Source organism: Nuphar pumila, chromosome 17, assembly GCF_984573655.1.
Source record: "Nuphar pumila chromosome 17, dmNupPumi1.hap1.1, whole genome shotgun sequence".
Taxonomy (NCBI): Eukaryota; Viridiplantae; Streptophyta; class Magnoliopsida; order Nymphaeales; family Nymphaeaceae; genus Nuphar; species Nuphar pumila.
Window position 1 is genome coordinate 7,553,881 of NC_143265.1, and position 19,638 is coordinate 7,573,518.

Below are 19,638 nucleotides of genomic sequence, written 5' to 3' on the forward strand. Positions count from 1 at the left end.
ATATATATATATATATATATATATTTCAAACTAAAATTATGAATATCAAAATGTATAAGGTAATCAAAATATGTAATTTGCATTTGTAATCAAAGTATATATAAAGTTTGATAGTAAAATTATGAATATCAAAGTGCATTATCATCTCATTGCCTCGCTTGGTGCTGAAACTAATAAACAATTATTGATTGTTAGCATCTATGTTCTCTTGGCAGACAAGTACAATAAAATAGTATGCAATGACATCTCCACCGTCTTACCAATTTTGCAATTAATTGAAGAACAAGGTGGAGTAATCATTCAAACGATTCTTCAAACATGCTGGAACGTTTATGCTTGCACAGTTCGCCATTTGGCATTCATTTTCACTCATGTTGTGCAACCAAATGTTTTTTTTTGCGAGCTCTATGTCATGGACAACCACATCCATATCATCTTCATCTTCTCTGTAGGGGCACCACATTTCCTACATAAAGTTTTACTTTTTAATAAATAAGTATATTGCATTAGAACCACTTGCTTCACGTATACTTACATGTGCTTCGGTTAACATGAACACAAAACTCTGCACTCCAAAAGACCCTTCCTATGGGATGACACTTCCCTCTTTCATTTTCTTCCTCTTCATTATGTCCCTTACTTGACCTGTTCCACATAGTCATACGTAGAAACCCATGCACGAGGTCCCATCTAAGGAGTCTTTCAATAGATATGTGCTTTTATATCCAAACCTGAAAGGATTAATACAAGAATCAATATATCAAGTATTACAAATTCGTGTTTTTATATAAATCAAATCAAATTAATGAATTAATTTTTATATATCCAACAAAACCAGCATGTCAGCGAAGTTTTTTCTTTTCAGCTTCATTTGACTTAGACTTACATTAATAAATAAGAATATTATACTATTTATAAAATCTAGAACCACTTGCTTCACGTATACTTACATGTGCTTCAGTTAGCACATGCAACTCTGCACTCCAAATGGCTCTTCTTACGGGATGACCCTTCCCTCTTTCATCCTCTTCCTCTTCATTTTATCCTTTACGTGACCTGCTCCACATAGCCATACATAGAAACCCATGCACTGGGTCACGTCTAAGGAGAGTTTTCAATGGATACGTGCTCTTGTATCCAAACCTACAAAGATTAATACAAGAATTAGTACATCAAATACTACAAATTCATGTTTTTATATAAATCAAATCAAATCAATGAATCAATTTTCATACATCCAACAAAACCAACATATCAGCGAAGTTTTTTCTTCCCTGCTTCACTTGACTTAGACTTGTATATAGGTGTTTCATTGAAATAATCCAAGTCATACATGAGTTGCACATAGGATGCACGAACCATCTTTCTACCAGAGTCGATGAACATACATGTACCAAAAAAATAGAACAAGAATGCCCTCGACTCTCTCTAGCTTATGATCGGCCTTTACACTCACACGGGGTATCTTCCCCTTCAATCATCTAGCTTTGTTATGTCCTAATCAATCATGACAACTTCAGCCTATCACCTTTGAATTCATCCTCGATTGCTCTCAATAAAAGTTTGCATTCGTACATGAAATTTCCAAATTGAGGTGCATTTATTGGCTCCTCATAACAATTAAATAATGTGATGTGTGCCATGTCTTTCAAGGTAATGGTCAACTCAAAACTGGAGAACTGAAACGTGTTTATTGCGGGATTCTAAAACTGTACCATGGAATCTATGAGACTATGACTAATAGTACATGGTGCAACCTCCAAGAATTGTTACAAGTGCATTTGATCCAGTTGACCCTTGGCATCATTCCAAAGCATTAAGAACCACTTGTGTGCTTGAAACCAATAGAACCGATGTGACAAACAATGTGAATCCTCTGCTATTTGTGGTTGTGGAACCTGCAATGATAATAAAATTTGCATGAAATCAGTCACATATCACACATTAATCATTGAATATAATACTAAAATTGATTCATTTTAGTAGACTAATTACAATTGTACACATTAACAAGAATTTGCATGGAATTAGTCATCACACATCAATCATTAAATATAACATCAAAATTGATTCATTTTGAAGATTAAAATGAAGCATTCACAACACACATGCCACATATTATATTTATTTTTCAGATAGTGAGCTAAAAATTGCCATGAAAAATAAAATTTTCTTAAGAATCATAATTTTTTGTACAATTCTAATTATCAAAATGATGATTTTATATTTCTCAATTAAAAGAATGATTAAAGTAGATAATGTTAGTATTCTAACATAATAAAAATTATTTCAGTTGTATAATAAAATCAAAATTCATAATTAAAAACCTATAAATAAAGGTCTACAATCTAGCATATATAGATAATTGAATAAAGGTTAATAAAGGTCTACAATCTAGCATGAAACCAAAAACCTATGTCTAGATAATTGAATATAAATATCTATTAAATATAGTTTTTAAGGTCTACACATCAATAATTAAATACATGGTCATGAATTAAAATATTTAAACTAGTTATCTTACGAACATGCTTCACACATACTCGCATATCATAATTCAATCATTGAATATAATATTAAAATTGATCGCAAACATCTTATAATCATGTGTCACTATTGCATACACATCAACAAATTTAGAAAATACTTATCCACGAGCACTGGACCTTATGAACCATTACGACCTTTTTGTGGGAGCATGCACTTTCTCCTCTATGGGATGATCTTCCCCATCCCGTTTCTTCGCCATTTTCTCACTAACATTCTCCACCTCAACCTCCTTCCCTTGCTAGGATCCTCCTCTGCCCTCTCACCAACCACACTCTCACTCTCCACCTCAGCCTTCGCTTCCTCTTTTCACTGAGGTTCCTCATCTGCCCTCTCACCACCGACAAACTCACTCTCTACCTCAGCATTGGCCTATTTATTTGCTCGATATATATCTTCTCTTTTCTTCACACTCTCTGCCACCTCAGCGAAGTTTTTTCTTCCCTGCTTCACTTGACTTAGACTTGCATATAGGTGTTTCATTGACACAATCCAGGTCATACATGAGTTGCACATAGGATGCATGAACGATCTTTCTACCAGTGTCGATGAACATACATGTGCAAAAAAAAAAAGAACGAGAATGCCCTTGACTCCCTCTCTAGCTTATGATCGGCCTTTCCTCCCACACGGGGTATCTTCCCCTTCAATCATCTAGATTTGTTATGTCCTAATCAATCATGACAACTTCAACCTATCACCTTTGAATTCATCCCCGATTGCTCTCAATAAAAGTTTGCATTCGTACTTGAAATTTTCAAATCGAGGTGCATTTACTGGCTCCTCATAACAATTTAATCATGTGATGTGTGTCATGTCTTTCAAGGTGATGATCAACTCAAAACTGGAGAACTGAAATGTGTTTATTGCGGGATTCTAAAACTATACCATGGAATCTATAAGACTATGACTAATAGTACATGCAACCTCCAAGAATCGTTATAAGTGCATTTGATCCAGTCGTTCCTTTGCATCATTCGAAAGCATTAAGAACCACTTGTGTGCTTGAAACCAATAAAAATGATGTGACAAGCAATGTGGATCATCTGCTATTTATGGTTGTGGAACCTACAATGATAATAGAATTTGTATGAAATCAATCATATATCACACATTAATCATTCAATATAACACTAAAATTGATTCATTTTAGTAGACCAATTACAACTATACACATTAACAAGAATTTGCATGAAATTAGTTATCACACATCAATAATTAAATATAACATCAAAATTGATTCATTTTGGTGATTAGAATGAAGCATTCACAACACAAATGTCATACATTATATTTATTTTTCACAATACGCAGGATCAGCTAGTGGGAACTGTTTCTAAAAAAAATTAAAGAGAGAGCAACTTTAGTATATTACACAAGGTTTATGGTAGAGAAAAAAAATCCAAATGATCTTTTTGTAGCATGTACATATCATACCTATTTCTCTAGTTCTTAAGTAGGTGTTGGTGTCTCCATAACAGTTTCTTTACTCATTATCTTTATAATAAAGAATAAACAATCTCCTACACCACCAAATTCGAGGATATAGGTAAACAAAGGCAGGCAAAAGAGACTCATATGAAATCAAATTACAAAATAAAAATAAAATAGGATATTGAAAATGTAAAAATATCTTAAAAATCATGTCATTATTCTTCAGTCATCTTTATAACACAAAATAAACAACCAAATTCGAGGATAGAGGCATAGAAAAGAGAATAACAAAAACTCATATGAAATTGAATTAAAATAAATAAAATAAAAAATATTATTGAATATGTAAAAATAACTTGAGAACCATGTCCTTAATCAAAGTTCAGTTACGAACTCAAAATGATAAAAGGTGTATGTAGACTAACCATAGCTCAAAATGATAAAAGTTAAGTCAAAATGATAGTCAAGTTGTTCAAGTGGCAAAGTACTCCTAGGATCTCATAAGACTACCAGTAAGCACATCAAATTAACTTCAAATGAACAAAAAACAATAAAAAACATTGTGTTTTCAATAAGAATTTCTTTATTTTTAGAGAAAATTATGTTAAAATTATTGCACAACCAGTCATAAGAATATTTTTGAAAACAACTTTAGCAATATTATATGCACAAGTGAAATCCATCCTAATGCATAGGAAAAAAAATAAAAATCAATTCATGAATGTTAGAAACTCAAAACAATACGTTCCACACAAAAAAAAATTTGTGTCGAGTTGAAGAAAAATCCCATCAATGTTTATAACAGTTAGTTTAACATTTTTGTGTCAGGGAAATTTTTAATTTACATTTTAGTTTGTCAAATCAATATTGTCTTCCAAAACTCTTCAACGTTAAAAAAACACAGGTAACAGAAACTCGTATAAAATTGAATTAAACAAAAAAATGAAATAGGCTATTGAATATGTAAAAATAACTTGAAAACCATACCATTGTTTCACAAAATAACTTATTCATGTTATTGTTTAAAAAAATAATGTATTCAATTGTTACAGGAAGCGAAGCTTGTGCTTACCAAAATATCTCGTCGTTGATGATGTATCGAACGCTAAAAAACTTGTTTGATGTGCAGCCACATACAATTCCAAAAAAATGGCACCTCATTGGAAAACTTGTTGGGGACCACAAGATCCTTGCTAAGAACCCTAATTTTATGCAAAAATGGTTTTCATATGTGAAACAAAGCTTTGATACATACAAAGCATCACATTTAATGCTCGTACAAATGTTCGCAAACATTATGCATGAGGATGAAGAGATTCACAGAATCGTCATAAGAATATTTGTGAATCTCATGTTGAATATGCAAATGTTCAAAATGTCTACAACTAAGGTCAAAAGTTCTGAGAATGTTTGTGAGTCTTCTAGCAAACGACAACAAGTACATTCACAAATGTGTAAAGGACATTCACATGCAGAGGTAAGGATATTTTCATCTTAATTATATTTGTTTTGCATTCACATGAGTCTCATATATAACGTTTGTGAATGTTTGACTTTTGCAAACATACATGAAGACTTTTTGCGAGTTTTTAGTTAAAAGAGGTTTGCATGGTATATGCGTGAAGATTGTGACGTTCGCAAATATGTGACGAAAACATGCAATCAATCCGTAAACATGTAAAGGTAAGGATATTCACAACATATATTTGCTAATGTAGAGTACATACGTCTTGAATTTAAGCAAGTTTTTAATTAAAGAAAGTTTTCATGATGTTTGCGTGAATGTAAGGATGACCACAAATGTATGGAGCGAATCGACCGAGATAGAACTTTTATATTCTAAAAGGTTCGCAGATTGTGATCCTCAGAAGATGCACACATTTGATGCGTGAATCTCTTTTATTGGGATTAAAGTTAACAAGGTTCGAAGATTTTTTATGCAAATTTCATCGGGTCCGCAAAATGTTTATGTGAATCTTCTTGTTATTGAGATGTTGAAAGCTTCATATGGTGTACATATCAATTGCGCAAACATTAGTAGGTTATCTTGTGTGAAAGGTAAAAATGTTCTAAAAAAGTTTGAAATTAAAATTTTGAGCATGAGGATTTTGGCAAATTGTGAGGCATTTTTGAAATCACACAATTTTATAAGAATTGTACCATCATTTACATTAAATAAAAATATTATGCCTTTATTGGCACCACGTTATATTGCCATATAAAGATATGCATGCTATACATGATTTAACATATTGCTCCAACTAAGCATAGTACAATGGAAGGATAAGAAGGGAAGCAATAGAGAAAAGGTATGATTGTAAAAAGATGCATAGATGTCTGGTCCTGGGATGGGAGATCTTTACTATGTGGGACTAGCATGAGAACCTATATTACAGAGAGCCTCGTTAGGTAAGTGAGCTCAAGGCTTTCAAGTTGAAGGAGGCCGAGAGTTTGATCCCTTGGGCGTGCATCTTTTGTTGCAAGCCAAATGAGAAACTATCTCTAAGGGTTGAGAGGGATTCAGGTCCACAGTCAACATGACACCTCTTGACCTATAATTAGACATCCAAACCATAGTGGTGGTTAATAATAATAATAATAATAATAATAAATGTCACAAGGATACTTCACGTTTCATCCTGGTCCCCTTGTACACTATCTAGATAAAAAACTACACAATAATGGCGAGGCTCATTCTCTTCCATGTGACATAGCTACTAGGGATGCAAATGAGTCATCCAGGATGGAGTTTTTGCAATTTTTGGCTGTTCTGGATCCGATTCCTATCTGAATCTTCATGGATTTAGCTGTGCCCGATCCAAAACTGTTTGCATCCCTTATAGGTACATGGACATAGATGATGACAAATCACACACAGATATATTTGAATGATTTTGAAATGATTGGGTATTTAATATAGCATGACCTCATTAAGCTTATTATCCAACTTGGAATTTTCATCATCCCAGCCAGAGGCTTAACCCCATATGATAACAATACACAGAAATGGGAAAAAATGCAGAAAATAGTAAAGACAACCACAGTAACAAATATCAGCATCAATTTCACAAAATGTAAAATATCTTACCTGGTCAAGATCAATTCAATTTATTACCTGTTTATAATATATCAATTTCTGTGGCGATCTTAATGTATTCTTTTTGAATAATCTTCCAAGTTTTTAACATTAGATATACCGAGATTTTTTCCATATTTTCTGATTTAAACAACAATTTGTCACGAGAATTTCTCATGCTGAGAAAATCGTATGGACTAGAACCTCAATCTTATTGTCTAATTCAACCAATTAAGCACTCCATGCACCAAAATGAACATGTGAAAGAGTGAATGATTAATTAAAGACTCATATTATGGATTACCATGACATCACCCAAGGTATTTTAAGATGAGAAAGAATAGGGAGACAAAAAACAGATAACCCAATGATTCGTATAGGAAAAATTGGCATGCTAAGCATGTTATATATGTATATTCCCATGGGAATGGGAGCTATTGAACAAAAAAAAAACATTTTTAAGTTCTACATTGCTATATATATATAGATATAGATATAGATATTCAATCCTCATTATCTCTGCTGCTGATTTTATGGGCCAAAAATTGTATTGCGGATCCTCATCACGAACTTGAACACATCAGTTTCTGCGACCAACTTGCAGCATGATACAAAGAATTGCTAGTTACCTGATCGTGGATAGATGATAGCTGCAGAACCAGCTACTTTTCATGCCTTTCATAGAACAAAATGTATGCTTCACTCTGAAGCACTTCTCTCAAAGACACTTCACGAACATAATTATCGCTTACATAATACCAAAAACCAACAGAATGCCCATCTTCTGCAACCCTAGAGGAGCCTCTGTTCTCCTGACCCCTCACATAAGCAACATAATGGCCACCCCTCATTGTCCCAGAATGCTCCACCACCCCCACCAGATGGTACATGCAGTTGCTTTTATCTGTACATCTGGTGTCAAATTTCTCGCTTATCAAATTAATTGCCATTGTGGAAGATGAATAAATTAGATAACACATTACAATTAAATACTTGAAAAGCTAATTAACTGGTGTTTAATAAGAATATACTGTTATTGGTGCAATTGGTACTAAATTCTAAGAGAATCAGTTTACAGAAGCCAAGCTGGACTTATTAGGTAAGCTGAATATGAAAAAACAGCAGAGCAAGCATATTACAGAACTAACTTGGACAGGACATCATAAAAGCAAGACCGAGCCAGTTATCCACATATTGATTACAAATTTAGACTAGCAACTACTCCACCAACGGGTTTCTAAGAACAGAAGCAGAAAGTTAGCAACAGACATGAACCAAGAAAGTTTGAAAACTCCGCCTCAAGTTTTAGTGGATAAAGCAAGATATATTTCTATATACCTCCGAACAATTTAATGGAAGGTATTTCAGTAAACAGGATAAACTATTTGAAAAACTATATTTATATATTTATCTCCTTCACACTTGTAGTAGTCAAATGATATGCTGGTGAATCAAGAACTCCACATGAAGCATCCTCACTGCTCCACATGTGACAAGACTTGAAAGACTGACATCCAACAATGTTCACATGTTAAGCAAACTCCAGTGCATCCGAGAAGGGTTGTCAACAGGTTGGACATGGCTTGAACCCAACATAGGCTTGATTGGACTCAGTGATAGGGTACAATAATCAGGATCCACATTCAGACCGGACATGGTGACACCAGAACCAATAAGGTCCACATCCTATATATAGAAAAAATTGACTGATAGAGATCAAATTGATCAAATCCAAATCCAAACCACATGTCTGAATTCTTTGTTATAAGGGGAAAAAGAAAAAAAAACAAAATCATACCCAGATATCTGCCCATGTCCTAGAGCAGATTGTTGGTTGGGCTGGGTTGGCTCTTCAATCCATTGACAAGCCTAACCCCAGGCCTGGGATGCATATATATGGTTATATGGATATGCCTATTAGAGATGGTATATGCAGAATACAATCATAGTTGTCAAAAGCGCAAGTCGGGGCCTAGGCGATAGGACCCTAAAAAGACTAGTCGGGGCTTAAGCGGGACTAGTCGGTCTAGGTAAACCCAAAAAATGAAACATCAACAAAAAGCATAATATACAATAAAAAGTTAAATTTAGTAACAAACATATGATTGTGACTAAGAATGAAGTACACATACATAATTCACTGTAACATATCGCAAAAATCGTAAAATTGTATATCATTGAACATAAAACTATATATATATATATACACCACACACACATATACATTTTTATATATTTATTTATTTATTTATCTGTGAAAATCAAAGACATATATGTGAAGAACAGAAATAAAACAAAAGAAGAAAAGGAAGAAAAAGAATGGAAAATAGGGAGAAAAATGAAGAAGAAGAAGAAAAAGAGTTGGGAAGTTGGAGGAAGAAGAAAGAAGTAAAAAAATAAAGAAAAGGGAAAGAAGAAGGAAAAAAAGAAGGAATAAGAAGAAAAAGAGGGAAAAAAAAGGGTTGGAGAAGGAGGAAGAAGAAAAAGAAAGAAAGGAAGAAGAAGAGGGAAAAAAAAAACCATGTCCCTGCTGCCTAAGCAGTAACCTTGTGTCTGGCCCAGGCGGTTTTGACAATTAAGAGTACGGTAGTAAGGAGCACTAGGCCAAAAAAAAGGTTACATTACACAAACCTATACATATGTGCACGCATAGGCACATGCACATACCATCCACAAATATCAAAGCTAATCGACATTATATACTAAATTATTATGCATATGTTCGTGTATTATTTTGTTTGATTTGTTAAGATCATCACATCCGTATATTACAAAAAACTAAGTACTTGTCATGTAAGTTGCAAGCACAAAATTCATGGGAGCATGTATGGAGTGAACTTCCTTCTAGTTGACAGCATGAATTCAGAGTGGGAGTGCAAACTCAATGGAAGAATCTGGCTGCTAAAATATGGAAATACAGTGTGAAAGTAAATAGAGTGCCTATCCTTTTTGCCCTAATCAATTAATCATACATTTGAACACTAACCAAATGAATTTTAAACTAAATAACATTAAGCCAGTGTTTCACCAGAAGACAATGTTTTCTTAGCAACAGAAAAATCCAAGCTTACAATTTGCTTCCCATTTTACTGGATAATGCCTAGCATGCCAGGACATTTATGGCAAACCATAAACAAAAAGAAAACTTTATCTTTTACTTTTTCACCTTTCTTTTCCTCCATGTTAGTTGAAAGGAGGATACTTCTCCCATCGTTGAGTTCTATGACAATTGGAAGGGCAAGAGATACCCCTTCTTTCAGAAGGGCCAAAGACAACTTATCAGGGAAGGTAGGATTACGCCCACCATTCCCTTCCATCACCACTAGACTTCTTGCTTCTCTTGATAAAACGAACATATGGGGAATAATTCTGGTTTCTCTTAGTAACAAAATGAAAGTGGGGGGGAAAAACCTGTCCATCCATTTTAATCATAAATATACAAGGGAGAACAATACATGGCTGTCCAACATAACTCAAAATGACTAAAAATGGCTCTGGTTGGGTGATGAAAATATAGGCCCACTTGCACGACAAGTTATCCCATATTTAAAGAGGTAAACAGGAATATAAGACCTCAAACTGAAAAAATCAAACAGTTAAAGAAAATTCCTTGCATACACCTGGCTCTAACCTACATAAGTCATGTTCTTAAATAATTTGAGATATAAATGAATCCAATGGTAAACTTTGGGATTAATTTTGTCAACTATATGCAATGAAGCTAGCATTCTTTGGGACAATCAAAATTAATCATTTAAGGCACCAAATAATGTAGAGTCAACAAATTCCTACAACTCTTAAGGAATTTCAAAATTCATTAATATCATTAAAATAATCTATTTTCTTGGGTCAGACTTAAAAAGGAAAAAAAAAGTAGGACCAGTCCAAGTTAAATCAAATTACTTTCAATCTTTATCACATGTCAAGATTGTTGGATCAGGTGTGCCTTCTACCAAGAGTTACCTGATTTTAAAGGTAATCACTTAAAACAAATCTTGGATCTGATCAGCATCCTACATGAATGGGTTAAAAAGAAGCCAACTGTAATAGAGGAGGTTCTCAAATGAATGGATTGGAAGGACATGGCTACATTATAAATAAATAAATAATATATATATATGTATCATAGTCACAAATATCGGTATTGGCTATATCTCAGCGAGAGGCTATTTCTCGCGATATTATAGGTTTTGTGATAAATTTCGGGAAAATCTCAGGGCTTAAAAAAAATAAAATATATATAAATATAACAAAAATATCATGTTTAGATAATAAAATACATATATAATAAAAGAAATCAGTAAAAAAATCAAAATAAAGAAGAAAAACACATTTAGGATGTAGAAAATAAATAACAACAGTAACAATAATTTATAATATTGTGATATTATCACGAGAATATAGCGATATTTTCATGATAATATCAAATTAGTGATTGTCCTATTGATAGCAAATATTAAATAACAATGACAGATAAAGGATAATCATTAGCATGTTGTTGATTCAAGTAGTATCATGATTAGTCTAAATGTAAAATCAACTTTTAGAATAATGGATTCAAGTCCAATTTTGAAACTAAGCTTGATTTGAAAAATTAAGTTCAATATAGATCTAAATTTGTTACAATAATGCCAGATCTGGAAAAATAGAAATCCAAAACAAAGATTTTACAAATGAACATTATATAATAGATTAAAACTAATTGATATTGAATCCATATCTGAATATATTTAGGTTTCAAACCTCTGCTAGAATGGACATATTCATCGCAACAAAATTAGACACCACAACTGAAGACAAGGTTTCGTCCTCATCAGACCATATCAGACCATGATGCAAACTTCGGGCATGTTAAGGGATAACATTGGTCAACCAACTTCAGCCAATTATAAAGACTAAAGACTCAAGATTTTAGATTAAAGGCAATAACATGACTAAATGACAAGAAAGATGAAATTAAACTCAATGATCCAATTGAGTGTGTTTTAGAGAGAGAGAGAGAGAGATGTTTAGGCATGCCACAGAGGAATTATTTCATAATTTGCACATATCATCAAATCTTGTTGCTGAAAAGTTGATCAGACCATAGTTACCGGAAGCACCTCCTTAAAGGGGGAAGTGCACTTCCCCAGAAGTGTGCTTCCAAAGTGGGAAGCACCACGCTTCCCTCAAATGGGGAAAGAAACACGCTTTTCACTCATTTCTCAAATCGCTTCAATTTTGTTTCCCTTTTGCTTCCCACTCACTTTCCCCTTGTTTTCCCTTTTCTTCCTCCTTGTTTTTTGTGTTTTTCATGTTATTACAACAACAACAACTACGCCTTCATCCCAAAACAATTGGGGTCGGCGATATGAACCAACAAAGAAAATCATTCTAGGTCTTCCACATGAATCCTTCTCCTCCATTCATTTCTATCCAATGCCATGTCCTCAGTGAGGTTCAAAGCATTCATATCCTTTCCTATCACCTCCATCCATGTCTTCCTAGGCCTACCCCTACCTCTTTTAACTAATATATTTTCCCATTTCTCCATCCTTCTAACTGGAGCATCATTAAGCCTTCGTCGAATATGTCCAAACCACCGTAAACGATTCTCTCTCATCTTATTTTCAATGGGTGCAACGCCTACCTTCTTACGTATCTCCTCGTTCTGAATCTTATCTTTTATTGTATTTCCACACATCCATCTCAGCATACGCATCTCAGCTACACTCATTTTTTGAATATGATGTCTCTTGGCAGCCCAACATTCCGTACCATATAGTAAAGCGGGCCTAATAGTCGTCCTATAAAACTTTCCCTTCAACCGCAATGGCATTCTACGATCGCACAACACTCCAGTTGCACTCTTCCATTTCATCCACCCAACCTTTATCCTATGATTTACATCTCCATCAATTTCTCCATACTTTTGAATGATAGATCCCAAATATTTGAAAGAATCATCCACCGGTATTTCTTGCTCATCAAGCTTCACTACACTCCCATCTCTATTTTGTTGCTTACTAAATCGACATTCCATGTATTCTGTCTTACTCTTACTCAACTTAAAACCTCTTGCTTCCAATGTCTGTCTCCATAATTCTAACTTAGCATTAACCTCAGCTCTAGACTCATCAATCAAAACAATATCATCAGCAAACAACATACACCACGGCACATTTTCTTGAATTGATCTCGTAAGCTCATCCATCACTATAGCAAACAGGAAAGGGCTTAAAGCAGATCCTTGATGTAACCCAACCGTTATAGAAAAATTGGTTGTCACCCCTCCACAAGTGCAGACATTGGTTACTACTCCTTCATACATATCTTTAATTATACTAATGTACTTGAGAGAAACACCTTTCTTCATCATTGTCCACCAGAGAACGTCCCTAGGTACTCTATCGTAAGCCTTCTCCAAATCAATAAAAACCATATGCAAATCTTTGTTCCTCTCTCTATCTCTCATGTTATTATTATTATTTTTTTGCTTCCCACTCGTTTACCCCTCGTTTCCTTTTTTCACTTCTCATACGCTTCCACAATGGCTTTCAAAACGAATCCGCTTCACGCTTCATACTACTTTTTAAAACTCACTTCTCCGCTTCCGCTTCACACATCGCTTCCCTTATCCATTTTGCTTCCTGGTAGCTATGGATCAGACTGACAAGGTGTACTTATCATTCTTTGTGTATTACCTAACATGATTTGAGCTCAGCATTTTGAAATGTCTATATCCATTTGTTTTTACACTTCCAAAAGGATAAACTAATATGGAAATCACTGTTTTCAATGATTATTCTCATGAGTACACACACACAATGGTTCATAAGATTGCACCTGAGTAGCCCGTAAGTTACAAAATCCAACAGTGCCCTAATAAACCAACAAATGTCTCCAAACACAAGGATTACACACACACATATGTATATATACATATTGCACCAATGATATAATAGGGAAACAAAGTGGCATGACTTTTTCAGAAATACCAAATCAGCACACACAAAACATGTAGAAAGTTGGATGGAACTTGTTAGGCTGTGAAACAATCAAGAGTACTTCCATGTCGCCTGTACATATTTCAAATTCCTTTATTTGAAACTTCCAGGAAGGTAACCTATGCAGCCTAATGGAAATAATTCCAGCTCCAACCCTGAACTAGCAAAAGATTCAAAACAGTGAGATGAACTCTAGCTGCATAGCCAAGTTGTACAAAGAATAAAATAAGATTTAAAAGGGAAGGCACAGAAGATGTACATGTCTTTCAACATGCACCAAGAAAAAAGATGTATTTAAATGTACAACAAGGGCAAATGTCTATCCTTGACAAAATGAAACAATTGGAAAAAGGTTTATTGTATTTGCATGTTCAGAGCAACAGAATGTGTCGGCATCAGAAAGTTCCTGCAATGCAGTCTAGAATCAATACAGGCTCCTTAGTAAAGAAAAGGAAAACACGTTCCAATCTCCTCACTTGGGAGGCAATAATTCTAGGATAACTGCTAGAAACCACCAGAAATTCACACAATTCCAAAGTAAATATTTAAACCAATGAAACCTGGCAACATTAAAGCTGCAGCAACCAAAGCAAGACAAATGCATATCTTGATTAAGCTCATAAATGACAAAATCCTCACAAAACATGAAAAGCAATAACGTGCTGCCAATGTAAAAAACAAGCAAGGTAACTCATAAAAGAAATAGACTTCATGAGGAAAGATTTTATATATATATATATATATATATATATATATATATATATATATATATATATATATATATATATATATATCAAAATTTGAACAGTAACAGACATGCCATTCGGGAAAAAAAGACTAGCAAACAATACCTTGGATCCATATATGGCTTCAAATCAAGAGCCACCTGAAAGTTTACATGGCCACTCAATTTGCTCAAGCGACCACGGGCATCTTGACTAAACCTCTTCAGGTGAACTGTTAGAACTGCAGGAGCTTTGTTGATGAGAAATCTTTTTGTCGCATCTCTCTTCATCATAACAGTATTGCAACCTGTCACATTTGCCTTTTTGCCTTTTGATTTAGGTATCCTACTTGGCACCTGATGTTTTTTTTTTGAAAAATGATCAACATTCTGACTGGTGTCAAAAAACTGCTCTGAACCACATAATTTTTCATGAAATGAATTGGTTGATTCACCATGATCTGCCTGCTGACATGCATCTGCAACATGGGTCTTGGTAATGGATATTGGATCCACCACCACATCACTGCATTGCAACGGATTGCCTTCTGGTTCTCCAATCGAGCTCCGATCAATATCAGCATGAGATTTTTCTATTCTAAAATCATCTCCATCTTCCTGTGATTCTGATAGCAACACCCCACTGTCCAATACAAGAAGTTGTTCTTGGCCATCAAACTGATTTTGGCAGTTGACAATCTTGGAACAATTCTCACAATTCCATGCATATTCTTCAGAAAGAAGCTCGGGTTTAAAGAAATCAGTCAAGCAAACATCAACGGATACTGGAGAATTTGTGTCATCAACCTCTTCTTGATTAGATTCACTGCTGTTTCCAGCCAATAAGATAGTTTCCATATCCGATAAATCTTGCATCCCAGTGTCTTCAAGGCTCTTGTTAGCCAGTCCAGATTCAACAGGCTCCGGTTCATTAAACAAGTCACCAAACCCATCAAAATCAGCATCTTCCTCTTCGTAGCCAACTACAGATGATGTCCCTATATTTATTTCCTTCAGTGGAACATTATCATACACCTCACAGCCAGAATTAGTGGGATCACTTGTTGCTTCTGTAATCTCCATGAGAGATGAATCAACTTCCTTATAAGGAAGCAACAAAACTTCAGACTCTTGGACCAGTAAAGGGAGCCCATCTACAATTTTGCTCTCACAAGAAGACTCATAATCTAGCAACTGTTCCTTACCAGGGCAACAACCGTTGCTTGTGCACTCTTCAGTCAACCTATCTGTGCATGCACTTTGGCATTCAGATTGACAAGGTAAGTTGTTATCGATTTGAGGGGCAAGCCCGGCAGCGGCATTTGATTGGCTGAATTGACAATCACGTTCAAGAACTGAACCATTTTCATAATTATGAGCAGACAGTTCCTTTGCAGGTGCACAACCATCTTCAGTAGCCACAGAAGTGGCAGAGCAACCATAGTTCTTTGCATGATCTTCTGAAACACCAAAATCTATATGACAAGAGGACTCATCTGAATCAATGTCAGGTCCTATATAATCCATCCATGAGAAATCCTCATCCTGAACTGGAGTTTCTTCTAAAATAGGCACACTAGAAGGAAAAAATGAAGAGGATAACTCACTGGGTGGCAAATGGGTATCAACCAAATCTGCTGCTATATTTGTAGGTCTGGGGTTTGCAACTGCAGTTACCTTCTCTCGGTTCCTTCGCCCTCTATTAAAATTTCCCACCTTACTGGATGTTTTCTTTGTGGGAGGAACCGCTGGTGCCTTTTTGGAGGGGTACCTTTTTGTTGAAACAGGCAGTGAAAGGTCTAAAAATGGTTCATACACAACTGACGAGTGCCCACACTCCAGACAGCACACAGTGCTAGAGAGTTTCCCCCCGAAAATCCTATCCACAAAAGTCTCAGCAGAGTCCAAACTCTTAGTCTCTTCACCTTCCCCTTCACTACCACTGCATGATTTTTTCATAACCAATGCTTCACCATTAAGCCCATCAAGTAAGTAGCGGAGCAATTCATGACTGTCTTGCTGCTGATATCCCCTGAATTGAGATGCCTTGGAGCAAATACAGTTAAAAAGGCTTTTGGGATTTATGGCCCCACTAATGCGGGATCCATAATTAGACTCCCTGCACTCTTTGTCAATCATATTGATGCTTGCTTCGTGGTATAGTTTCTTCATAGCCAATGAGAGTGGTCCGATGTTTGACATGCTGGCATTCATAAAATGATCACGCAACGTGTCTAGCGCAAGCAAGTTTTGCATAACTGAATTGAAAAAACATGTATTCCCAAGATTAATCAAACCTTTAACCACATAACCATTTCCGATTTGACCCTCGTTCACCTCTGAGACTGAATTTTCACCAATTTCCAGTTGCTCATCTTCATGTTTTGCATTGCTATTGAACCATACTTGTTCAACATCGACCTGACAATCCTTTGTTGAATGTTCCTTGATCAATCCCAACAACTCTGGCAAGGTCCCATTGTTTTCACCACGTTCATCAGTATCTTCCTCCGCCACCTTCTTTACATCGCCTGTAATGTACAAGCCACATTCAAAACACCAGCATGAAACAGGATTATCACACCGAACTGCATAGGGATGACGTGCTAAATGCCAATGTCTGAATGCATGACTTGCATTGCTTGTGGGATCAGCAGATTGTCCACAACCTAGATAACCGCAAAGCAAGCACATATAAATGCAATTTAATTCATCACTCTCTTGAACACTTGCTTTAGCTCTACCTTGTTTGTTCCTTCCTTTCCTGTCTCTTCTTGCGCTCACAGTGCGACAATCTTGGCATTGTACTCTCCCACATTTTCTAATCCTAGCAGAAACCTTCTCCACGTCGATACCCTCATTGGCATGTCTACACGACTTCTTCTCCACAATTCCAACCTTTTCTCTTTCAACCACCAATTTCTTATTAGCACCATCAACTTTATTTGGAGCACCAGGCAACGGAGATCGTTTCTCTTTATGCCAAGATGCTTGACGCGTCTTCTTCTTAACCTTTTTTCCCATTTTCCTTCAACCAAAACACCAAAAACTCACAGAACATGAAGTTGTGAAGCTCCCCTCCTCATGCCTTCAATCCCCAAATCATCTTTCATCAACTTGATTCGATTGATAAGTATTTTATTTTCAATCTAATGACTCAAAAAATCGCCTATAACACTACCAAAACACCCAGTCATGGAATAATCCGCCAAAATATCCCCACCATTTTCCAATGTTAAGATCGAACACCACAGAATTCTAGCATCAACCAAATCATCCAAAAATAAGCAATACCCACAAAGTAAAAACAAATGAACGGCAGAGTGATTCGATAACTAGCAGATGAAAAGACACCCAATGAGTAATTTCCATCAATACCGCAAGAAACTACCAAGACAAACTCACCAGCAAAATCCCCCAGAAAAAACAAAAGAAAAGCAAAAACTGAGCTATAATGAATAAAACTCAGATGAATGTTTCAATAGAAAGTAGGGAAAAATTTAAAGAATCCAAACAGAGAGGCTTTCACGATGCTTCTTACCTAGTGATAAAATATCCCAACAAGACGGGAAAACAAAAAATATACCACCGACCAATGTACAAAGAATATCGTCAGTCGATTTAACAACAGGATTTACAAGAGAGAGAGAGAGAGAGAGAGAGAGAGAGTACAGTAGAAAGAGGGGGGACGTTTTTTTAGAGAGGGAAAGGAGTCCCAAGGGAGGAAGAGAATATCATTCAGCGATAAAATCGTAATTAAAAAATGTTTTTTTTTCTAGGTTTGTGGGATTTCTAAAGCGCATTCTTAGGGTAATGATCATGGTGACTCTCGGGATCCCATTTGGGTCAGATATAAAACTCAAGTTTGATCCAAGCAAGTTCAGGTCTTCATTTATAATACCTGCGGCTAGACCCGTTTTGGTTATGGGTCTATATTTTGGACCCCTAACCCATGGGTCTACTAAAATCGGGTCTGTTCGGGTATACCCGACCCAGTTACACTCCTAGTTAGGGATGAAAAAAGGGTTGGAAATGGATCGGGTTGTACTTGACCCAATCTGCAGCTGAATACTGTAAAAACTAGTTTGGTTCTGGATCTGACTTCGTTTTATAATAGATATTTGAGTCTGGATCTGATTGAGTCTATTCGGTACTGGATTTAATGAAAATGGGTAAAAAAAAGTTTTCCTTTCTGAAACGGGAACCCGATTTTTACCCAGACCAGATTAGTGTGTGTACCTCATTTGACTATATCCGGTCCTATTTGTCCTGAATCCAAACTAGGCTCAGTCCAGATCCAATAATATGAGTTGGATTCAATTTGGACCCATTAGTCAAAGGATACGTTTGCTTACCTCTCATCTTAGACATGAGGATTAGATTTGGCTTAGGCTATGGTTTTTACAAACACTGGATTTCAAGTTCTTGTATATGAGATTAGGAAAAAAAACTGTCTGATTGCTTCATATGTGATTCTGATTCATATGATTCCAAAATCAAATTTGATTTTCAAGTAATATGTTTGCCTACCAAACCAAATGTATCTATAGGTAGCGATGCAAATGGACCGGATTCATTATGCCACTGTTATGATTTTTAGCTGTTCCAACCTTATCCGGATCCAACTTTTCTATGTATTTATCTGACTTGGATCCTATCCGCTTGCATCCCTATCCATAGGGGCAGATGAGAGAGTGATTTTCATGGCAAATGAGAAATGAACTCTGATTTGCAAATGAAATGAGAAACGGACTCTTATGATTCATCTTCTCGTGTTTGTTTAGACATGAGAAAATAGAGCAATATGAGAATCATTCTCTCAAGAGTGAATGATCTTGGGGATGGGGGGGTGTGTAAACAAACGTGCCCTA

General features: G+C 35.5%; 1 protein-coding gene across 2 annotated transcripts; it reads right to left on the minus strand.

The window, feature by feature from the left end:
- Nucleotides 1-617: 617 nt before the first annotated feature.
- Nucleotides 618-18,337, minus strand: LOC149811524 (ubiquitin carboxyl-terminal hydrolase 2-like). 2 transcript variants are annotated; one of them, XM_089993813.1, is made up of 2 exons: nt 14,895-18,337; nt 618-731 (listed from the first exon to the last, which is right to left on the minus strand). In XM_089993813.1, exons 1-2 carry the CDS (start codon nt 17,789-17,791, stop codon nt 659-661), a joined length of 2,970 nt encoding a protein of 989 aa, XP_089849939.1. In that variant the 5' UTR covers nt 17,792-18,337; the 3' UTR covers nt 618-658. The 2 variants fall into 2 exon arrangements, with proteins under 2 accessions (XP_089849939.1, XP_089849938.1); XM_089993812.1 differs by lacking the exon at nt 618-731 and adding an exon at nt 7,471-7,969.
- Nucleotides 18,338-19,638: the final 1,301 nt, after the last annotated feature.